Here is a 25,854-nt window from a genome sequence, read left to right as displayed (position 1 = left end):
AACTAATTATTGTTGGTATTTATGTCTAGAATTGCAAATTAATTGTCTTTCCAATCAAGTCTGTTTATCTATTGAGTTTGGTGAGCATTGAAAACCAGTCCCTTTGAAGGGAAGTGCCAAAACCAAGATTCTGGATTAAAATGCAAAAAGGAGGCTTGCAAATACAAATTTCCAGCCAAATAGTTCTAAGCCATATATTTTAATACTAGTGGCCCAGTGCACGAAATTCATGCATGGGGAGGGGGGGGCGGGGATCCCCTCAGCCCAACCTGCACCCTCTCCAATCTGGGACCCCTCGGGGGATGTCAGACTGCCAGTTTAGGCCCTGTGGAATCAGGCCTAAACCAGCAGTCGGACATCCCTCTCACAATCTGGGACCACTGGCTCCTAACTGTTTACCTGCCTGCCTGCCTGCCTGATCACCACTAACTGCTCCCCCCCATGGCCTGGTCAACCCCAACTGCCCCTCCTGCTGGCCTATTTTCCCCCCACTGCCCCCCCCCCCCGCCAGCCTGGTTGCCCCTCACTGCCCCCCTGCCGGCCTGCTCGCCCCACGCAGCCTGCAGCTCAGTCATTTGGTCATCCCTCACTAACCCCCCTGCCTGCCTGGTCGCCCCACGCAGCCTGTTCGGTTGTCCGTTTGGTTGTTTCGGTTGCGACAGTCGCTTAGGCTTTTATATATATAGATAAAGTATGAAATAGCCAACTTAACTTTTTCATTGTTTGTTTTATCTTTATTCTTTTAAACCAGAGTTGAAGCCTATTGCATTTTTCCTCTGGAAATAAACTTGCGTTTTAGTCAGTTCAGGCTGCCGTAACAAAATACCACAGACTTGGTGGCTTAAACAACAGAAATGTATTTTCTCACATTCTGGAAGCTGGGAAAGCCAAGATCAAGGTGTCTGCCTATTCAGTTCCTGGCTTGCAGACACCTCTCTTCTCATATTATCTGTCACCTGGCCTTTCCTCTGTGTGTACCCGTATGGGCTTTTGCTAATAATAGTAGCAGATTAGGGTCCCAGCCTTATGACCTCATTTAACTTTCACCTTCTACCACCAAACTCTTTCTCCAAATACAATTACATTGGGGGTTAGGGTCTCAACATGACTTTTTGTGGAAAATTCAGTCCATAGCAATTTAGAAAGCCCATAAAACTTTTATTACTAATTAGTCTGTTACTCTACAGTCCTAAATGAATTAAAGAGCCAGTATCTGTAAGATCATTTGGGTTTACCTGTGTTCACCATTTTCCTATAGAAAAATAAATACTATAACACTCTTTCTGAAATGCATGTATTACATACAGTAAGGCATTGAAAGTAAGTGCAAATTTTACCTCAGATAAGAATTTCTTATCTTCAGGCCATTCTTATTAAATACTAGAGGCCCGATGCATGAAAATTCATGCAAGATTAGGCCTTCCTCCCCACCGGGCTGGCTTCCCTCCAACCCGGCTTCGTCAGGAAGGATATCCGGAATGATGTCTGGTAGACGTCCGGTCTGATTATCGTATTACCCTTTTGTTATTATAGATGATCAAATTACCCCAGCCTAAAATCTACATTTTGTACGTCAGGATTGTCTCCAATGTATTTTTTATGATGTTCTTATTATTTTATTGCCCTACTCCTAATAAGATATAATGTTAATTATTTAAGCTAATTCTTTTTCCCCCTCAAGTGATGGGATGATCACTTTGTTACAGAATCAATTGTGCTTCTTAAGAGTTCCCTTTCTTAGCACTTATCAGATTTCTGTTTCCTTGATTCGGAACCAAGGCTTTGTAATTGAAATAGGATTTTAAAATAAGAAAAGCTGCTTTGCCACTTTGGTATATTAATAAACATGGTAACATTTTACTGACAGTTATTTAAGGCATTGACCTTTTTAGCAGTTAAGCATACAACTCTGTAGCACTGGAATGATGCACCTCCAGAATTGCAGAAACATTTTTCTCTTTTTGGTAAACTATCTTGTTAAAAAACAACAATGAACACAAAATTTAAGAATCTATTATTGCTAAAAACATTTTGTATAATTGTATCTTGATCCAAATTAATATTTATCATAAATACCAGCAAAGAAAACAACTACAGAACCCAGTGCAGAAAAATAAATATATGATGTAATAGCTGGAAAAATATTTTGCAGTAAACTAATCCAACTTATATTCAATGTTCTATACTCTGAGAAATTATTTAAGAGGTAATCTTCAATGTTGACAATGTTGGAGTTAGAAGGGCACTAATTCACTGCTAGCATAAATTTAAATTTGTATTAACCTGCAATATAAATAAAAATTATCAATAGTTTTGACTTCCTAATATTTTTAAAGTCTTATATTTTATCATAAGGAAATTATGAAGGGATATGGAGATGTATTTATTTACCATGATAAAATAACAATATAAATTAGCTATGGAACATATAATATTAAAATGTTATTTTCAAAAAATATTATTAAATAATGTATGATAAAGCTTCCTGGCATGTTAAAAGTTCAGGTTATAAACTTTATATTCACTTGCTTTTGTAATATGTCAGTATTGGTATATTCACTTAGTTTACTATATATTTACTATTAGTATATTCAATGAACACACATACATATAGTATTAGTATCACTGTAAATTTATATATTCTCCTTTATCCTATTTTGTAATACAGAAAGTCATGTTTTTCCTTTACAGGGAGAAATGGGGGACTCTCTGTAATAGTTTAAGAGCAAAAATGTTATCTGTATTTTACCTCTAACATTAATACTAACACATTGGTAGTTAGGATTTCAACATATGAATTTGGGGAGAACACAAACCTTCAGTTCATAATGGAAATGGAAAGTGTGATGTTTTTGTAGGAGAAATTACATAATCTGTTTTACCTTCATAAAAATGTTATACTGGATACTCTAGCAAGAATAGAGGAGAGGTGGTGTGACCTGGGACAAAAGTGGTAGCCCAAGGAGGCATGCCTATCAATATTGTGTAAACCTGGTATATTTTTAGGTCTATACACTTCCTTCTAATTTTATATTTATTATAAATTTTTATAATGACATTCTGATATATTAATCTAATTAAGCAAATGAGCTAAGATAAAATTATTAGGATCTTTAAAGAGTAGTGAATTAAATAAAAGTACAATTTGGCAAAATTTGAAATCTTTCTCCATAATTATTTTAAAATATGTTTTTAAAGATTTCAGAGAGAGAGAGGAAGAAAGAAGGAGAGAGAGAGAAACATGGATGTGAGAGAGACATAGTGATCATTGCCTCCTGCACACACCCCAACTAGGGAATGAACACATATCCTGGGAAGGGGCCCTCACTGGGAATCAAACAAGCAACGTTTTGGTGCATGGGATGCTGCTCAACCAACTGAGCCACAGCAGCTGGCCAGGGTCTCCATCACTATTAATTTTTATTTCCTAATTAAATAAATTCCATGCATGCAAGTTAGGTTTTGTTTTTTTTTTTTCTCTGATCATTCAGTGGTAAAATTAGGAACAGATGATAGAAATACTAGAGGGAAATACGCAGATAATTTTAAAAAAAATTCCTGTTTACATAACTCCTTATACATTGATAGACATTTCTGAGCTCGGCATTTGGGCTTGCCTGGCATATTTTTTGTGATCACTTCTGGTTTGGATTCACAGCACAGTACAAACTACTAATGCTTATATATGTTCATGGTAGTGTTTTGGCTGTTTTTCTGTGCAAAACAAATAATTGTGAACTAATGCCATGCTCTATTTTTTTTTTAAATAAGAATGTTGATTGAGTTGTTCTACATATCAGAATATTGGTTGAAATAGTATATGATCTCTTACTAAACATCTTATGAATTTTGGCATTTCTTTGACTTAAAAGTATCAATTTGTGAAATTCTCAAAAATGAAAACTTTCAGATAGGGTTTTAATTAAATATACTATAAAATTTTAAATATATCATTGAGCAAAAATGACCATTTTTCAGTTCAAGGGACTAAAGTAATCGCCTTTGGGAAATTAGAACATGAGATTTATTATGAGAATGTAGCTACACAACTGTCTTTAAGTGAAATAAGCTGTTTCCTTCTGTTAAGCTTCAATTAAATTGTACTTTCACATTTTTTAAATTCAGAAACCTAGAATAATACTGTAAATCTAATATGTTGTGATGGACTGCATAAAAACTACCAGTAATTATTAAATTTTTAAGATCTTGTTAACATTCCTGATTTTACTTCTGTGTCATTTACTCACACAGCCCAAAACACTGCATATGAATTTTAAAGGAGTACAGGCCGGAAAGGGTCAGAGTCTTATTGATGAGATTTCAGCCAAGAAGGAAAAGCCAATATTAAGATAAATAGGACTAAATAAATAATCCAAAGACAGAACTTCTTTTCCTTTTTTAAAAGATGTATGCTGTATGTCGAAGTGTCTTATGACTTCTGAAAACCTCTAAGTGTTTTTTTTATTAATTTTCAAAGTAAAGCCGTATTTTTATTCTCTGAGGTGATTAAAATCATCTTCTGCAGTTGTTTACAATTAGTTTATTTGAAATTATAAAAAAAAAAACACATTTAGACAAAGTCAAAGCCCTTGTAAGATATTGAAAAAAGGTACATGCCCTGGCCACTGCAGCTCAGCTGTTTGAGCGTCCTCCTATGCACTGAAGGTTAGCCTTTGGATTCCCAACAGGGCACACACCCAGTTGAGGGGGGTGCAGGAGGCAGCTGATTGATGTTTCTCTCTCTCTCTCTCCTCTCCTTTTCTATCTCTCTAAAAATCAATAACAATATTTTAATAAAGAAATGTGTATGTTGTGTGACAATATCTTAAAAATATATTCATGGACTTATTTTATGTGTCAGATTTCATGACATTATAAATTAGATGAAGACATTAGTCATGAACATAATTTCAACTAAAAAAAATAGAGCAAAATAGTAAGAAAATGAAGATTCTCATATGTAAGTATATTACTAACTTCTGGGGACAATTCTGGCTCCAAAATATAACCAAGTCAAGTTAAATATACCTGATATTTAACTCAAAAGTAAAATATCAGGTATATTATCTCTCATAGTTATTAAAAGAATAAAAGATAGAATTAGAATTTATTTGACATCTGACACCATTTCTTACAAATGTTGTCGTTTTTCATTAAAGACTTCACTTCAGTTTCCCCCTTTTCAAAATTATTTTAACAAAATTATAGTAAATAGAATATATTAAGGAAGTTTATTAGCATGAAGTCAAGCAACTAGTAAACTCTAAAAAAGGTTATTATTAATCAGGTTAATGGAATTATAGAGTCTACTAACCCTTGGTATTTGTAAAATATATACACAAGGTAATTTGTCAGACTGTTGAATTAAGTTCTAATTAGTTTGGGTTCTAGTAATCTAGGTAAAAAATGAGAAATGCATTTTTCACTTATTTTTGCTTCTAAAGAATAGTATCCCATTGAAAAATTAAGCAAAGTAACTTTGTTTTTATATTCTCTGGGTGACCTACTCCTGAAGAGAAAATTTCCTCTTTATTTTCAGCCTTTTAATAGTTTAACAAAAATACCTCTCCATTATAAGGCAGGTGTGGGGAAGCAAGCTGAAGAACAGTGTGAAAAACCCATTTGAGTTATTACATTAGTTAATGTCGGCAATTTTAAAAATATTCTAAAGGACTAAGTCCCAAACTGTTAACCACGATTAGCTTCAGGAGAGGATACCATTGGAGATTTTCATTTTCCATGTTAAATATGTATGCAATATTAAAATTTTTGCCACCATGGCACATAGCTTTTAGAATAAAAAAGAAACCTGTATTTCTTTTTGTTTTGTTTTTTGTTTTGTTTTGTTTTGTTTAATCCTCACCCTAGGATATTTTCCCAATGATTTTTAGAGAAAGTGGAAGGGACGGAGAGATACGGAGAGAAAGAAACATCTTTTTGGTTACCTCCCAGACACTGGGCTGGGGATGGAGCCTAGACTGGAATCCAACCCAGGTCCCTTCAGTTCACGGGCCGATGCTCTATCCACTGAGCCAAACCAGCTAGGGCAAGAAACCTGTGTTAAAAATGTGTTAAGTAGTTCTGATATTCTTCACTGAAAATTTTACAGAAAATTTGAGGATTTCTGTATAAGCACTACTGGACTGCCTGAACTTCAAGGAAATTTATCTACAGAGTGGCAAAAAGACTGTGGAAGTGCATGTGAAGAGCCTCATTAAATATTTTGTGTATTTAATATGTTCTATTAAAGAACATAAAGGGATAGCTAGGCAGGGTTCTGGTCACACCACATTTGTTTCAATCATTTTTTTAAAATTTTACCTACAAGTCTTCCATGTAAATATATATATTTTAAACAAAGTGTCCACATGTTAAAACTACTTGAAAAAAAATAATTGACTGAATATCTTGTTGACAATTATAAAGTACTGAATTTCAGAAATAAGGGGAAAACTCAAATAAGAGGCAACAAAACAGAAACACAATCAAAGAAGCTTCCCAGTATGTTAAAAACAATCAAGTTGAAGTCAATTTTTTTCAACATACTAATGCAAGTTGAAAAACAGAGCCATGCTATGCACAGTATTGACAAAAAAATGTTTTGACTAAGAATTTCTATATCCATTCACCTAGTTTATTCTTATGTAAATTCAATAAAAAGATAAAGAAGAACATTACTTTGTTGACATACCCAACAAACAACAGGTTATAAACATTTAAACAAAATAAGGTGAATTAAATAATAGTTTTAAATGAAAAATATCATCATAGAGCTGGGTGTTGTCTGAATAGTGGCTTGCTATAGTAGTTGCAAAATATAACTGCAAATATTAAATAACTTTTTTTCTAAATATATTTTTTATTGATTTTAGAGAGGAAGGGAGAGGGAGAGATAGAAGCATCAATGATGAGAATCATTGATTGGCTGCCTCCTGCAAGCCCCACTCTGGGAATCAAGCCCACAACCCCGGCATGTGCCCTTGACCGGAATCAAACCCAGGGCCCTTCAGTCCGAAGGCTGATGCTCTATCTACTGAGCCAAATCAGTTAGGGATTAAATAACTTTTTGATAAAGAACAAAATTGTGGAAGTAAAAAAAAATCTGAATCTAAATCCCAGGTAATTTCTCAAAGGACTTGCAATTAATAGGGTAAGTTGGTTGTAAAGGAGTCAAATTATGTTTAATTTGGATGGAACATCAAAAACTACCTATACACACCATTCTGTATCTATTATATGTAGAGAAATATTGTATGTTTAACAACTTATAAGAATTGATAAGAAAACAACATGCATGTTTTAAAACATTAAAAAGAAACGAAATGAATGAATACAATATTTTATAGGTGAAATTTATGTTATGAAAAGAATCATACATGTACTTAAAATTCCTTTTTAAACAACAAATAATCTCACAGTGGATGAATAAAATAAAAGCTAATTTACAATATCAGTCCCTGTGCTTAATCCTGTTTCTAAACTTTAATTGTAATTGATAACAACAACAAACACATAGAACTCACTACAAGCCTTGTACTGCAAACTTATATATTTTACTTTACTTTATCCTCAAATGACTTTTTGGGTTAGTAAATTTACCCCCATTTTACAGGTAAGAAAATGCTTGCCCAGAACATAAAAAAATTGCCTAAGGAAACAATATTGGTAAAATTTAAGATTTGAACATAGGCCATCTGGCTCCAGAAACCTGGGTACACTCTAGATACTCAGAACACTCTAGAGCCTTTCTGATTCCGGGGAACACAGGAAACACACTTTTAAAAATGTCAAGTGGTTCTTTCTCCTTACCAGTTTACGTGATAAGGCAGGGTATGAGGGGGCATGAAAGGAAGCTGGTTAGACATGGATATCATGGAAGCCAGAGCTACGACTGAACAAAGACCTTGCTTTCTGGGTCACAGCTAGTCCTCGAAGATGACTGGGCCGTCCATAGGAAACTTTTTGTGAGAATTCTCAGGCTCTGCCTTGGTTCCATGTGGGTGTTTCTGAGAAACATCACTGACCCAAGCTTGCTCCCCTGCATCTTCCCATATAACTTACCCCCTCCCTTCTTTACAGTGAAGCCTTCTCAATCTAATCTTCCCTTTGTGCAGTGGTTCTCAACCTTCCTAATGCCGCGACCCTTTAATACAGTTCCTCATGTTGTGGTGACCCCCAACCATAAAATTATTTTCGTTGCTACTTCATAACTGTAATTTTGCTACTGTTAGGAATTGTAATGTAAATATCTGTGTTTTCTGATGGTCTTAGGCTCTATAGCAGTGTTTCTCAACCTGTGGGTCGGTTGAGAACCGCTAGCAGGGTCGCCTAAGACCATCGGAAAACACGCTGCTATAGAGCCTATGACCATCAGAAAACACAGATATTTACATTACGATTCATAACAGTAGCAAAATTACAGTTATGAAGTAGCAACGAAAATAATTTTATGGTTGGGGGTCACCACAACATGAGGAACTGTATTAAAGGGTCGCGGCATTAGGAAGGTTGAGAACCACTGCTTTAGTGGTTTTCTGCTTCCTGAGGTCTTTTGTTTATTCCTTTCCCCAACACTTCTTTTTCTCTTGAGCCCACAATATATTGGGAGTGAGAGAGACTTAAAAGCATGATAAGATGTGGTAAGAAATGGAGTCTAAAATATACATCTCGCTTCCTTTACCGGTTTGTGAGTTTGTGTAAGAATATCTGCATGTGTGCACTTGTGGGACATAGTTTTGATTTTTAAAGAATATATCTAATACTTTTAAGTTATTGATGTCAGTTGGAAAAGCAGAATTATTTACTAAACACTAGAGTAGAAGAACATCTCCATGGATGCAGACTTTCCTACAAACATTATTCCAGTGAGGCCATCTGAGCATCAACAGCTCATGAAAATCAGGTTTCTTCTTTTACACAAACCAGAGTTTGACACAGACTCCTAAATGACATGTAAATCAACAGTATCACATTAGCTCCATAAGCTAGATAAGAACATGGTATTTGAACTGTTGTTCACATTCTTTTACTTACAGCCCTCATAGATGTCGGTGGGAATATGGACTGCTGCATGCTGATAGGATATTTGCCGTCCGAAATTAGCATCATCGATGAAAACAGGTTTTATCCTCTGGCTGCCTGGCTCGCTGTCATTTTTTTCAGGCTGTATAGAAAAACACAAAAAACAAACAGAATATTACAATTTATGCTAACACAGATGCTCTCACATTCCTATCGTGTGTCAAGTGCATATTCTTTAAAAAAGGAACTAAGAGAATATTTTAAAATAGAGTACCATGATGACATCCAATTTATTCACAGTATAACCTAACTTTTCTCCTAATTTCCTCCATGGTTGAGTCACTCCTCAGGATCATCCCAACAGAACTAGAGCTTACCAGCAGCTAATACTTATCAAGATGTACATTTAAACAACAGGATAAGTGTCTTTAAATACAACCCAATTAAAACTATCCCCTTGGCCCTGGCCGGTTTGGCTCAGTGGGTAGAGCGTCGGCCTGGGGACTGAGGGGTCCCGGGTTCGATTCCGGTCAGGGGCATGTGCCTTGGTTGCGGGCGCATCCCCAGTGGGGGGTGTGCAGCGGGCAGCTGATCGATGCTTCTCTCTCATTGATGTTTCTAGCTCTCTATCCCTCTCCCTTCCTCTCTGTAAAATATCAATAAAATATATTTAAAAAAATACTATCCCCTTGGAGGGAATTGCACTCTTATCTTACCACATTTATATTTTACAGTTGAAGATAATTCTGGGTTTGACAACTAATGGTCCACATGACCAAAAAAAAAAAAAAAAAGGAAGTATTGAGAAATTATTTTATGTCATGCTCCCTTGACTTTTGCATGTTTCCCAAGAGAATGAGATTTTTTTCCCCCCAATAGCCCAGGTCAATTTGATTTTCATGGACCTAGCCCAGAATATCACTGGAGGATTATTTTTCCATTGATTTTTAGAGAGTGGAGGGGAGAGATAGAGAGAAACATCAGTGTGGCAGAGACACATTGATTGGTTGCCTCCCATATGGTGATTGGGCCTGCAACCAAGGTACATGCCCTTGACTGGAATTGAACACGGGACAGTGGGCCCACACTCTATCCACTGGGCCAACCTGGCTAGGGCATGATATTTTGTTTTAAAAAAGAAAGTATACTAGAAAAGAAGAGATATATTGTAACTCTAAGTACAATAATATCCTAACTGGAGCAATTTGTCTCCCAAGGTAGGAGCCAAGAGACAATCAATAATGATTTATGAAAATCCCACAGGAGTTTAGGTTGAAGATGAATTGTCTATCTCTTTGAACTATGCTTTAGATACTGAATTACCTCTTGCCCTCCCCTGACAAAATCTAAGAATCTCACTTTTATTCAAAACACATGTCTAGAACAATTGTTTTTGACTAATTGTGTTAACCTTTTTTTTTTCCAGTCCAAATATAGTTACTTAACTCTTCCCTAATTCTTTTTTTCATTAAATTCAAACCTGTACTATCAACTCATTCATTTTAGAGACTAATGTTTTCCATATTCCCAAGGTAATCTCCTTAAAACAAAACTGGAAATAAAAATCACAACATTGGACTATTTTGGCAGCACCCTGCAGTATGCAAAGGATAAACAGTGGGAGACTTAAGAGGACAACCAGAAGATTTCAGAAGGAGGTTGGGAGGATGTGTTAACAATATAAAGTCAGCAGGTCTAGAAAGAAGTGAGTATCCAACTTTCCATATGGCTCTAGAGATATTTTAACACCTTCCTACACACACAACCACACTTATGTATTTTTTTTCTCTAGGGAAATTGTTAACATTGAAAAGATTATTTAGACACAAATATGAGCAACACGGCTTTTTTTTTAATTTCTGTAAAGCTGTAGGTCTGATCCAACATTAGGTAATAAAATCAACTTAATAGGTCATAACCAAATCATTTTTAAATGAAACAAAGAAATATGAACATACACTTCACATATAAGAGAGAATATATTGTGAAATTTTTGGTCAAGTTAGGTATGACTGTGTGTGTGTATGAACACACATGTGGGTATGTGCAATTTGAATTGTGAAATTTGTCACTGATAAAAATATTTGGGAACAGTTCACATTTTATTTATGTGAAAGCCACCCCTCCATTAACAAATTGAATATGCAAAATAACACTGTCGAAAGTCTAAAATTTAGCAACATACCTACATGCGAAAATCACAAATTACACTCTTCTAAAACAGAAGTGTGTGTAATGTAATACCTAGTACAAAGAACATACGGTACTTACAAAATACCGTAAAAGGCACAGTGGGAAGTGTAGACCTCAGGAGATCTGGTTCTACTCTGTTGCATTAATAACGTCTCGAACTCAGGCCAGTCACTGCTCCTCGGGCTTCTGTTTTTGACTTACAAACAAATGACTCTGGGCTGCAGGTGTGGTCCTTACCCGCGGGACGATCAGAATCACATGGGGAGCCTCCTCCCCCACCAATAAAGCAGCGCATCCCAATGGGGAGAATGTCTTTGAAGGAATCTCAGTTGATTCTAAGATTCCTAGCTTCAATTAAGAACCCTCAAACTAAACGATTTGCACTGGATGCAACTGTGAATTTTAATACACTTTAAAATTCACCCTCCAGTCTATTCCTGGGCACTACTGACATGAGTAAGTGAAAGGTACATTAAAACAAACTACTTTCATTAAAAATGTGAATGTAAAGAGGGTTCTAACGAATAGATATTATTCTTCTCAGCTGCAAGCATTCTGAGTTAGTGAAGTCTCCACTAATTTACTTTAAAGCAGTGGTTTCTCAAAGTGCGGTCCGTGGACAAGCGGCACCAGCATCCAAGGAAACTTTGGAACCCAGGCTCTCGGGGCCCCCCCAGGACCTAGTCAGTCAGAAAGACCACGGGAGGGGCTGAGCGATCTGTAGTGCAACACACCTCCTGGTGGTTCTGATGAACACTAAAAATGGAAGTCCCCTGCTTTAAATATCAGTAGTTTAAACTAGGCATACATTTTTATGTAGTAGAAACACTCATGAAAAAAATAGGATTGATCAGTAATAAGCATATTAATGGATACCTAAGATGTTCTACCCTCCATGTAGAAGACAGTTTTAGTATTACCATGCATACACATGGCAATATGGCAAGTAATGTTTTTGTAAAGGATGTTTCAAAAGACAACAGTCCCTCATGATACTCTAGGCAGGGGGGTGGGGAACCTGTTTTTCTGCCAAGAACCAAACATCATTCGAGGGCCATACAAAATTATCCATGTAAAAATTAGCCTGCTGTATTTGGTCAAACATTTAATGAACTCAACCCAAATGCCTTGGCAGGGTCAGACCAAATGACCCTGGAGGCTTATATGGCCTGCAGGCAGGACGTCCCCCCTGCCCTAGGGGTTAGCTCTATCCACAATTAAATTGGGAAAATGCTGCCTGTTAGATTCTTCTATTAAGAGAAAATTGTATTTCAAAGCACACTGGCATATCAAAGCTTCTGAAATAAGCTTCACTAAAAAAATCAACTGTTTAACCCAGTGTTCTCAAGCTTATACAACCCTGAAAGTTCTTTTAAAAAAATATAATACCCATTACAAAGAACATACGGTACTTACAAAATACCATAAAAGTCAGAGTGGAAAGTGTAGACCTCAGGAGATCTGGTTCCACTCTGTTGCACTAATAACGTCTGGAACGTAGGCTGGTCAGTGTTCCTCGGGCTTCTGTTTTTGACTTACAAATAAATGACTCTGGGCTGCAGGTGTGGTCCTTACCCAGGGGACGATCAGAATCACGTGGGGAGCCTCCGCCCCCACCAATAAAGCACCACATCCCAATGGGGAGAATGTCTTTTGTAGGAATCTCTCAGTTGATTCTAATTCTCTCTCCTATCTTCAATTAAGAACCCTCAAACTAAACAATCTAAAAAGTCAGTTTCAGTTATGAAAATTATAGTTCCACTTCTATAATTTTAGAAAAGGACACATTATTTTTGTAAGCATATCTTTTCAAGAAATCTCATTTACATCTATTTCTAGCAAAGTTCAGATATAGAAAAGTAGGATTAGATGATAATAAACCAATAGGAAGGTAGTGAACTACATCTATGAATTAAAGTTAGGAATATGTGGAAATGTGCAAATATTTCATTCATTCGTTCATTCAAGAAATATTTACTTGGTAAAATAAGGAGGATTTACTGATATTAATGTTTATAGAAATGCCATTTAATATCTAAATTGGGAAATAAATTAAATGCCTAACAATAATAAAATGGTCACAATAATAATGACAGCTACAATATAAAAGAGTAATTGCATTGAGAATATACATATATACTATATTTGTTTAAACTTATCTAAAGCTTAAAAAGTAAATATTCAGCAAAAAGGAAAGAAAAGGCCTATTTATTTTGAGAGGAAAGAGAGGTAAATGGATATATGCATGGATGATTACATAGTAAATGTAATTAGTTTTGTAGTTCTGAGATATAACTATAGTTATGTTTGTGTTCTCTTGCTTTTTAGAATAATACAAGGAGCAGCATGTATTATATTTTAATCAGAAAAATATTAATTTTTCTTTGAATTTATTTCTGAAGTTCTATTAAGCATTATATGATTATCTTACTAAGGTGAAAATTGCTTCTTATATTTCCTCTGAATCCTCTCAGAGCTAAAAAATCACAATTTTAAATATATTAATTTATTTTAATATATATTATACGGATTCTTTTACTTTTAAATCACCTTATAAAGGGCTTTTATAAATAACTTTAAAATAATAATGTACTTCTTAACTTGTATCAAGACTAGTTTTAATGTGCAGTTGCTAAATATATTAAGGAAAACTAATACTGTTGTTCTCTCTCATCCTCCATTTCATAGTCTCCATAAATTGAAATAGTTTCATGAAAATATCAGAATTTTTTAATGCAAATCATTTATTTTCTTAAACTTATATTATGTTTCAGATACCTATATTAATATTGTCATTATATATTTTAATTATATAATGACAATATTAATATAGGTATCTGAAATATTATACATAAAGGAATTAATGAAAAAGAAATTGGGGGAAAGCTACTTAACATATATTGTTTAATGTGTTAATTAAAATTTTTAAATGCTTCCCCTGGAATTAACATTTCCTTGTTTAAGTTATTATATTCCTTTTTAACATTTCCCCCCAAAATCTCTCTTCTGAATTCTCCAGACCATCCTACAGAGAAGTCTACAAAGAAATGAGCAAACTGATTCTCAAATGTATTCAAATGCATTTGGTAAAACACATAAGTGAAACATGAGAAGTCTGTTTCTCAGACTATTGGTCTCAATATAATTTCAGTTATTAAATAATAGATTAGATCACTCAGAGACATCGTACAGGCCAATGCTGGATGGGCAGGTCATTCAATTTTCCAAGCAGTACGCATTAGCAAATTTAATTTGCAAAGTCACAATGACAAGTCTGTGACAGACAGGAAAAGCTCTTGCATATTTAATATATTTATCTTGAAGTAAACACTCAGAATTGATATTTATGATAACACATTTATTTTCAATAGTTATTTTTGCATGTTGTGAACTTAAAACTACTTCTGCTGAAAGGAAAATGTCCAGAAATTTAAAGTTTATATAGTTTACCTAAGTTGCAATAGAAACTAGCCTAATCACATTGCACAATTCAGATTAAATGTGCTCATTGAGAAACTTGGTTCACAATCATACTGTGGCTAGGCTTATCTTCTCCCCCTGCTCGCTCTTATTTTTTGTGTCCCCCAAAATTGAGAAAAGTAGTTGATATAAATAAGAATGGTACACTGAGATCCTTGAGTGACTCTTTATATAAGTATTACAATTGGTATTTCTAACTCACTAATGAAGTTAAACGAATGAACTCTTGTGAAATGAGACAAATTCTTTAATACCTAGAGGTCACTGCTTTGTATACAATTATCCAGTATGTATGTGTGCATATTTTAAAATATCTAACTCTAAATGATCATTTTTTTTAATCCTCACTCAAGGATATGTTTGTTTTATGTTTTGTTTTTTTAATTGATTTTAGAGAGAGCGAAGGAGAGGGAGAGAGAGAGAAAGAGAGACATTGATATCAGAGGAAAACATGGATTGGTTGGTTGCCTCCTTGCCTCCTTTACGTGCCCCAGCTGGGGATGGAGCCCGCAACCTAGGTATGTGCCCTGACCCGGAACTAAACCCGAAACGCTCCAACCAACTGACACACCTGGCCAGGGCTATCCTTTCCTTTTTTACTATTACAAGCATATTATTTACAACAGGGCCTTGCAATCATTCTGTGGATTAAAAAGTAAGGTTGCCTCTCTAACCACTAGTCCAATCCTGCCATCTAAGCATTCTGTGATCCTCCATTAGTTAAGGCTGGTTACCAGTTCTGGCTCTTACAAAGGAAAGCCTCCTTTTACCAAATCACTTGAATCTATTAGAAATGGAAATTCACGAAAGCAACTGCAGCTGACCAGGCCCAATTAGTGAATAATAAATAGCAAAAGCTGCTGAGCCTTCTTCATCAGCCGTAGTTGTTCTGGGCAGGTTGTAAGGCCAGGCTGAATATTAAGCCATGAATCCAGTTACAATAGCAATAAGAACACTGTTGAGTCTCCTCAGTTAATTGGTTTAAGCTATTTTCTCTTGAGGATAATCTGACTCACAAGTATTGAGTGGATGAAGAGAATTAGAGGGAAAATATGACTAAATAAATTATACATTGAAGACTTAAATATTTGTACTTTTGTGTTACTAAATTATAATAATAAGAACAAATTTTGAACTTAATAGACATATTATCCTTGCAAAAACATGAGGTTAGCTAATCATAATATGTTTTATGAAGAAATTGAATTTTTATGAATTCGGAAGATTTCTTTAGTTCTTTGGGTAATCAAAATGATATAACTCTTTAGATTTACCTTATGGAAAAACTATAGCATTAATTTTTCAGAAGCAATTTATTTAACAAATTAAAAAAAGATTGTTTTTAATATAACATGAAAAGTAAATTTATAACATTAGTGATCAAAAGAAAATTGAAGAAATAATTCTAGCTCTTAAAGATTAGATTCACTGTGAGGCCTCCATGTATTCTTCTACTACTAATTATGATACATTAAAAAAAGGTAGAAACAGTATGAAATAAGCCAACTTTGGATAAAAGGAACAGTAAGCAGTTAAATTGTGCAATAACAAAGAAAGGTAGCAAGTAAAAAAAAAAACTGTAGGGGATATTAAAGCAAAAAATATATACATTTTCTGAATATGACAGAGTCAAAGACAGGTATGAATATGAAACACATAAAACAACTCAATTAAATCAAAAGTGATACCAATCACTGTAATAACTTATTTATTAAATTAAATGTAAGAGCAAAAATAGACAATCCTCAAAAAATACATACTGAGATTGCTGGTAATTATTATAATGATAACATTCAAAAAAGTTGGAATACACAATCTGAGAACATTCTCAAAATAAAATGGATGACTTTTTAGTTTACATTATGAGTGAATCAGCTCTTCCAGGACCTAGCACAGAGTAAGAATGAGGACCATTAGAATCACAATACAGGTATGTTTGATGACAAGAGGATTTGGGATTGATTTAAATTCCAAAGTAGTGTGAAATTTTCAAATCACCAGCATTAGAAAGGGATGTAATACAATGAAAATATATAGATATCTAAATTTATAAATCTGTAAACTAAATTTTGGGAAGAGGCTGATATGGTATTTCTCTCTATTAAGGGATTGTGAAGTGTTGTCTTGAATTTGAAAAACACTATATAAGATTTCAGATAGTCTAAAAGTTCAATATAGTACATCCCCATGGAAACCATATAGTATTTTACATATATATATACACACACATAAAAACCCCAAAAGAGACTTCTAAATCTTTGTTTAGTGAAATTTTACAAAGTATTTGTTTAAAGTGGCATATGATTAAAAGTCCCTAGATGAAAATGTGTAAAGGTTTTTCTGGATGCTAGTTATTAAAGGCCTTTGTTAATTATGATGACCTCAATTACCATTGGAAATATCTCAAAAGGCCATATGAACACATTACATTCTTATTAATAATAAATTATACTTAAAATAGCCTTCTTGATAAATTTTTAACTTTTGACCAATTTGCCTAATTAAACAAATTAAATTGCTGATTTCATCTTGTAATGAGTTTGAAGAAGAGCTAATGCTGAGAATAAACAGAAGCATCATCTGTCATCTTCCTGTTGTTCAGTGCAACTTCCATTGGTTGAATTTCATCTTTAGTCATTATTAATTTTAAGATATTTTAAGCTACTGATCCATATGAAATAGGCTAAATCAGAAAAGATAGTATATAAATTGCATATAAAGTATAGCACAGTACATTGAAAGTGATGGTACAAGTGAGAAGGTAGCTACCTACTTGTCAGTGTGTAGGTTTCCACTCTTTGCTGTGGTGCCTGGAGTGTACTAGTAGCAGGTGACTCCAGAGCAGCTCACACACAGAAGGTAGGAGGAGAGGGAGTACTAATGTCAGTCCCTATAGTAAATATCAGTAAACTTTCGCTTTTTTTCCTCACTTCACTTGCTACAAATAGGTATCAGTTCTGTTTTCTTTCAACCCTCCAATGGATCCTTTTAGATACCACTGATACATGATGTATTTATTTTCATTTAAAGTCTTATGAAAAAGAAGGTCTTGATTATCTCTTAGGGATGTAAATGAAAGAATAAAACCCATGGATTGAAAAGAAAAACCTAATGTTTTAATTCATATGCACCATGCACCTACAAATTGTCTGTTTGACTGATTGATGTCTATAGCTTTATGATATGAATGTATTGCCCTAAATGAAAATGTAAATTCTCAGGGTTTGGTTACCCAGAGACTTTAGTGGTAAATGCTTCTTTATAGCAGCATCCCACCATTAAAATGTTCTTCCAGTTATTTGGCATTAAAAAAAAAAAAAGCTTTGTAGACAATTTGCTTTAAGTCCATAGATTTGAGAATTAGAAATTTTAGAGCTAGAAAGAACCTTACAGATCTTATTTCCCTCTATTTCTTATAAAAGAAAACCTGAAGAGACAGCAAGGATTCATAGAGTTGGAATGAGATTGAGAACCTAGATTCCTGACTGAGGCACTGTCTGTCCATTCACTAAATTGCTTCCAGTGTTTGTCCTAGAAAAAAGAAGCATAAATTTGGAGGCGAGGAAACATGGATTCACCTTTATTATTTACTCAAAAAATAATATTAATATGGCAAGCAAAAACAGTTCTAAGTGATATGCTAGATGCTAGGGATACAACTCGATGATACCAATGAGGTCTCTTGCCTTCAAGGAGCTTAATTTTAGTGTACTGAGACAACAGAGATGGGCAAATAAAAAGTTAGATAACTGAAATGGAGTAGTGCTCTGAAGGTAGTAAGTAGGGTGACATTGTCAAGATTCTATGGGGGATAATTAGATGGGGAATGTCCAAGAGCGTATTCTTATCTGAGACCTAAAGAACAAATTGGTGCCATGAAAGTAGACCAGGGAAAAGCATACCAAGCAAAGGGAACAACCAGTACAAGGAAGGCTAACCCAGCAAGAGCATGATGTGTGTGAGGAGCAGAAAATAGGCCACTGCAGCGGGAACATAATGAGCAAAAAGAAGCAGAATGGGAGGTCTGGGTGAGTCATCAGGCAGGACATAGATTGTAGGAAATCTTACAAGCAGGCCATCGGGTAGTTTTCATTTCACCATAAATATGGTGGGAACTTGGAGTCCTGAAGTCTGGGCTCTTGAACTATACCTGACTTGTATAGGATTGGCTAGTCTTTACCTTGGATCTCAAGGGGAAATAATTGACCTTCCCATCTTGAAAAGTTTTTTAAAAGCCTTTTTGCTATGCCAGTATTTTGAAAAGTATATTTGTCCATTATAATATTTATAACACAAAAATTGCTTTTAATTTTTAGAGATAGGATGATCTCATTTCAATGTTTTTCATATCCTATATAATAAAAGGCTAATATGCAAATCGACCGAACAGAGGAATGATCAGTCACTATGATGTGCACTGACCACCAGGGGGCAGACGATCAATGCAGGAGCTGACCCCTAGTGGTCAGTGTGCTTCCACAGGGGGAGCACCGCTCAGCCAGAAGCTGGGCTCACAGCTGACAAGCACATCAGTGGTGTTGTTCAGTAGTAAATATTGGATTTATAAGTAAATATTCTTATAAAGAGAGATGCATTTTTTTAAAAACTAATATGCATGGGTAAACAAAAAATGGTTGAAGATTCCATTTAAAACAACCCAGTTTCCATCTTTGTACAACAGGGTAACTTTATAATGCCCATATAATGCACTGAATTTTCTAAATTTAATGATTATTCATTGTGTTTTAAATATATATGCCATACTCTACTTCTGGAAAGAAAGAACTGGATGCAAATCTACAAGAGAATCATTCAATCTCCAAAAACAACAACAAAAACACCCAAGAATCAATGTTTAAACTATCCTTGCAAAACGAGCATGTCCCCAAGTGTGTAAAGCATTAAAAATTTCTGAATAGAGTCAAAACTTTTTAAAGAAGCCCCCAAAAACATAAGGTGCAATTACTAGAAGAGATTGAATCTAATCTACCTTTTTTATTAGTTTTACAAAATTTTTTTCAGTGACTCCTAATGTGGTCATATTTCACACGGGGTTGCATGCATTAATATCACTGGGAATAGTAGATCAGATCAGGGGAGATTTATGATTCAAAGCCCAACACTTTTTTTAATCATAGATATTTCATTTTACCTACTGCAAATCACTGTCAATGATGAAACTGGCTGGATTAAATACAAGCCAACTACATCACCATTAAATATAGACAGAATAATGGGTAGGTATGATCAATTAAAATTTTAAGTCAAAACCGTCTCCAAAAATTTTTAACCTTCAGTCTTGATTTATAGCAGCTCCATTACAGGGCCCTCTCCATCCCGTGGGTACCCACAGCACAGCACAATGCCACGCTGCTCTTGCTGTGGACCACATGGACTGCACCACGTTCAATGCCCTGCACCATCAAATACCTACTGTGTGACTTAAGCTCACTAAGATTTACTTGTCTCACCTGAAAATCAGTAAAATAATAGTGCGTGTTACAATAGATTAGTGCGTACCTTAAACACTAACATTGCATACAAAGTATTTACTGCCTACTAAAGCATAAGAATATGTATGTTAACTACTATTATAATCGAATCCAATTGTATACCATCCAAAATATTTAAAACATTTATTTTTGATGCATACACACAAAAAAACTGATTAAACCAGTTATTATACAGAAGCAATTAATATTCCATCTCTATGCCATCACCTATTTGAGGATTCAACATCAGTCATCAGAGCCTGAAATAAAGGCTACGTTCTATAAGATAGTGAAAAGAAGAAAGTTAGAAAAAAATCTAGACTTTGCTTCTCTAATAATTAGAATAGATTTCATCACTGATGCATATACCTTCTAGAATCAGGTTTATTTATTTATATAAAGTAAGATAAGATCATGAAAGATTGGGCTTTTAAAAAGGCATTTAGTTAGGACATTGTGTTCAATTAATTTTAACATAGACAAGACTCTGCTAAGAAAATAAATAGTAACATAAATATGCAAGGGAATTCGGCAGACTAGCCAAAAGTCCCAGACGGGTCAAATTTTTAACATGATCAATAAAATAAAATGTAGCAAATAAATCAGCTCAATTTATCGACATGGGAATTCAAAGTTAAACTTATTTCATTTGGATTTTAGTCAGAAACATAGATCTTGGAATCAGGTTAATAAGAGTTTGTAATGATCTGCATTCTTTTTGCTTGCTTTGGGAATTAACAGTGCTGCTTGCTGGCACAACTCAAGCCTTCTGGGGATTTTGCTTCACTAATTTTGAGTGAATCTAAGGACTTATTGAGATAGATGTTTCTAAAACACCAAGCCAAGAACCTAAATGAATTTCAAAATGAAGTAAAACTTAAAGTGGAATTTCATAAATAATTGTTGCTTAATAGCCTTTTTTTTCCATCTTATTTTGATGATTAATTTTTCTTTCAAATCTGGACATATAAACCTATACTGATATCAAGACAAATTTCAGCATTGTGTTCCTTTTATTCTAAATATTTTTTGAAGAAGCTACTTCGATTTTTATTTTGTTTCGCATTGTCTTAGTTTTTACACACAGTCTAGAATTATATTCATAACAATAAAATGAAAAATAGTTTAATCTATTACCCTTTAATTATTGTTAATGCATACACACAAACATGCTCCATTTTGAGTTAAAATCATTTCAAATCAATCTTAAATTTATTGTAATAGCATTAAAATTATTCTCTTTAAAAATATACTCATTAATATTTCTGTATTACTGACTATGGGATAGGAAATGTTCTAAATGCTTTATATGTGTTAATTAATTTTAATTTTCACACTAACTGTATGAGGTAGGTACTCTGATTACCTTTATTTTACAAAAAAAAAGTGAAAAACAGAGATATTGTGTCATGACTAATATCATCCGGCTAGAAAATGGCAGAGCTGGGATTCAAATCCAGGCAATGACACTTCAGAATACAATCTCTTAACACTCTATAATCTCCTCTGTATAACAATGTATATAGTGATTTTATGTGTGTGTCTTGTTAGTATTTAGGGGAAAAACAGTTGTACACTGAAGTATTTAGGAATATAATGTCGTATTTCTAAATTACTTAATTCAACAGCTATTATTTACCCTAATTACACGTTGAATCATACAGACCTTCAGTTTGATCAACTAACACAATAAGTCTGATTTCATGTTTCACAGAGATTCATAATAACTTTGCTCATCAGATCTGTCCACACTTAGAACCAAAGATCCTGACCTTATATCACTTGTAGTAATTCCAAATAAGCATTCTAACTCCGCTAGTTATTCCCAACTTGAATCAGTTTTAGACAAACAGGAAACCACATTGTCTGTTTTGACTTTACTCTCAGTCCTCATGACCACTACAAGTCAACAAGGGGAAGGGGTAGGTGAGAGAGGAGGAAACAATGTCCTCTGCCACAGCCTCCTTCCGCAGCCGCCCCGGTACATGAACAAAAGAAAACGCATTTTTATATTAAAATTAATTCAAATATAGTCCATCGCCAAAGCCAGCTTTGCTCTTCCTCTCTCAGCTTTGTTCCCACCAACCTTGAAACAAAACCAACATTTTCATAACCACCATGCTTGCAAGGGGTTTCCCGTTTTCTTTGCAAAGAGCTCCACACTGAAAGGTGAACCAATCTTCACAGATGTGGTGTAAGTAATGTGGGTACTGAAACACAAACACCTACCCAATTTAACAAGCATTCTTCTCAACAATTACGCTCAACAATGAAAGAGAAAAAGATCTTTTCCACAAGTTGCTAAACATTTTAATAGAGAAGATTATCCCTGTATCAAATACTATAATGTAAGAAGGTATGGCATACTAATAAAGCCAGAAATGTAGAAAAAGTTGTTTAGAATACCCAGAGGAAGAAAATGCCATTTGCTAACTAGAAAAACCAAGGAAGACTTCATGAGGAGGTTGTATTTGAATTGGCTGGTTGATTGATTGATTGATTGACTGATTGATTGATTTCAGAGAGGAAGGGAGAAGGAGAAATGAAAACATCAATGATGAGATAGAATCATTTGATTGGCTGTTACCTGCACACCTCGTACTGCAACCTGGGCATGTGTTCTGACCAGGAATCAACTGTGACCTCCTGATTCATAAGCAGATGCTCAACCACTGAGCCATGCTGGTCAGACTGAATTGGCTTTTAAATACTTAACATTTGACTGGAAAATTGTAGGGTACCATGACCAAGTAATCGGAAGAGAGACTGTTTTAGCATTAACCAGCACAGTGGACACAGGAAGAATCACCTTAAATTTCTAGTAAGGTTATGTGCCTTATATCCTCCCATGAGAACTGTGGCTTACCAAATAATTTCGCCCAGCTACAGTATACATACTTTTATATTTTTAAGTTTCAAGGGGAAAACTTGTCTAAAAGTCTGCATTCATAATTTTTTATATTACACAATCCTAAGAAACATTAATTCTACCCCTTATTTTAGTCACTACTTTAGCTAAATCTGGTTGCCACTTATTTATTTTTGTACCCACAAGGTGAATATAAATAGCATTGATCTAAGTAGAGTAGCAGAATAATATAAAATGACCCTGAGAACTTGTCTTATATTAAAGCCCTGATTGCTTCCCACAAACTGACTGATTCAGATGTAGCTAATAGAAAGGTTACATTCCAAAGGAATAATTGATCACTTTTAAATACTTGTTTGACCTTTAACTGAGGTTATATATCATCCTTATAATGGGCAAAATCAATAGATTACACTTAAATATAACATTCTTTTTTGAAATCTTTATTGTTGAAAATTTTACATATGTCCCCTTTTTTTCCCCCATTGACCCCTTATTGCTCACCCCTGTCCCCCACCCCAGGCCTCCACCACCCTATTGTCTATCTCCATGTGTTATGCATATATGTATACAAGATCTTTGGTTGATATCTTCACACCCACCCACCTACCCCCACCTTCCCTCTGAGATTCGACAGTCTGCTCCATGCTTCTATGTCACTAGATCTATTTTGTTTCCTCTGTATCTTTAATAATACAATATTTCTACTGTACTGTTATTGAACTTTTCATGGATTGCTCGATTAACTGCTTCTTCCTTAATAAAGAGAGATCTATTTAGTCTTTCTTCAGAATTAAGACTATCTAGTCTCAGGACTGGGAAACAGTCAAATGGTACAGATTCCCTCAGATTCCCTTTTAAGGATTTTTTTCCTGATGCTGTCAAATCTGTAGCTTGAAGGCAGAGGGTGATATAGGTATGGTTTCTGGTCAAGTAGGCATTTGCTAAGGGCAAGTGTTTTCCTCAGGGTGTGTACTTCAATTCCAATCCTTTATATTACAGAGACTCACAGGTCTGGGCTGAAATTAGGGAGTAGTGGTGGTGGTGAAAGGGCCTCTAAAAATGAAGTTATGTATGGAGAGCAGAAATGGGGGTATATAATTATGGTTCTGCTGTTCTTAAGCTATTTCATACTTACATAGAATGAAACTTCTATTTTAACTTAGATTTATTACTGGAAAAAACCTTATGTAATCACAATGTGCTAGTTGCTATTAAGGCCAGGCTAGCTGCTGTGAGTCCGTAAGAGCTGCCCTCCAGGAACTTACACATAAGGGAAGGACCCATGAACATAATTTATAAATATTGGCTGTGCCTCCAAGAAGAAGAAATGGCCATTTCATTGCCAAAGTCATATTGGCTTAGAAAAAAACTGGTAAAGTTTATTCAGGATCTTAAATAAATACCAAACAAAGTCAATAATAACTGACTTGAAGATCTTGACAATGGAAAAGAAACTATAAATAAAATGTTTAGGAATATTTTCATACTAAAAATGTATATTATGAAATATATATAAAATTTAGAAGCATAAGAGACCATTTCAATAGCTCTTAGGTAAATATTGGAGAATAATATCTAAACTTGCATGGTGGTCATAGAGATGAAAAGAAAATGACCTATGTAAGAGAGTTGGGAAATATAGAAATGACCACTCTTCTACTAGAAGTGGTCATGGATTAACAAATATGCTCTTGCTAATGCAGAACTGGGGAAAAACTTATAAATGATAGGCTATAGATTTACAATCTTTTTAGACTCCAGTAGGAGGTATAATACTTAAAATAGAAGCTTCATTTACATCTCAGATATTTATAACACCATTCAAGTAGATGAGGACAAATTTATTAATTGACATTATTGCTTCAATATTTAGTACTCCAATTAGTTCTTTTGTTCATTAGATATTAGTGATGTATGAGATGATAAAAGCACATTAGATAATGTCCCATCAGAATTTTTAATAATGCATCTGGCTCTGTGGAACTTGAGAAAATTATACATCTAAAAGAACAGTGATGGTAATCCAATTCAAATCAGAACAATGAAATGGCATTATGATTTGTGAGAATTTGATATATAAAATAATCAAGCACAACATGTATAAAGTTTTGGTATGGCAGTCAATTAAATCAACCTATATTGCAAAACTTTTGGCGAGGGTTAGTAAATTTCATCATCTACTGAAGTGTGACTTCATCAGATAAGCAAGACTTTAAGAAAATTATAACCACTGAAAATCCTAAAGTAGAATATCCAAGTGTCACATTTACTTACATGTCTTAACTTCCTTTCACTGTAAGATAGTAAATATTTCTATTGCAGAAAACAATTTGATCATAGTAATCAAAACATTAAGAAAAAAATATATCACATAATTTATAAACATTTTGCTGTAAAAGATAATTTTTCCTCAGTTCCAAGTTGAAGAATTTGACTACATTAGATAATGGACATCACTAAGATTGGGTAGACTTTGGGCATTAACTTTAATATGTCAAGAAGAGTAATTTGAAGATATTCGTAGAAACTAATTATCTCCTAGTTAGTATGCTCCCTGTTCTCTCTTTAGTAATAGAACCCCATATTTTTATTTGGGTATATGCCTGTCTGGTAGGGGTGGACTATATTCCATATTCTACTGCAAATAGGCAAAACGAGTCACTAAGTTGTGGACCATGGTGCAGATAGAAGTGATGTATGCACCTGAACATGCCCTTAAAGGCAAAGAGCATGCCCTCCATTGCCATTTGTCTTCTTCCAGTTACCTGGAATGCAAAAATCATGGTGAATACTGAA

General features: G+C 34.5%; 1 protein-coding gene across 4 annotated transcripts in view; it reads right to left on the bottom strand.

Moving 5' to 3' along the window:
- The window catches only part of CACNA2D1 (calcium voltage-gated channel auxiliary subunit alpha2delta 1), a 379,039-nt gene that overhangs the window by 127,294 nt on the left and 225,891 nt on the right, over positions 1–25,854 (bottom strand). For all 4 annotated transcript variants that reach the window (XM_079785391.1, XM_079785388.1, XM_079785389.1 and 1 more), the window contains exon 6: positions 9,034–9,163. In XM_079785391.1, the coding sequence (XP_079641517.1) occupies positions 9,034–9,163 (130 nt within the window). The remainder of the gene's footprint in view (positions 1–9,033; positions 9,164–25,854) is intronic.

This window comes from Cnephaeus nilssonii, assembly GCF_951640355.1.
Source record: "Cnephaeus nilssonii genome assembly, chromosome: 12".
Taxonomy (NCBI): Eukaryota; Metazoa; Chordata; class Mammalia; order Chiroptera; family Vespertilionidae; genus Cnephaeus; species Cnephaeus nilssonii.
This window is presented reverse-complemented; position numbering and strand designations above follow the sequence as displayed.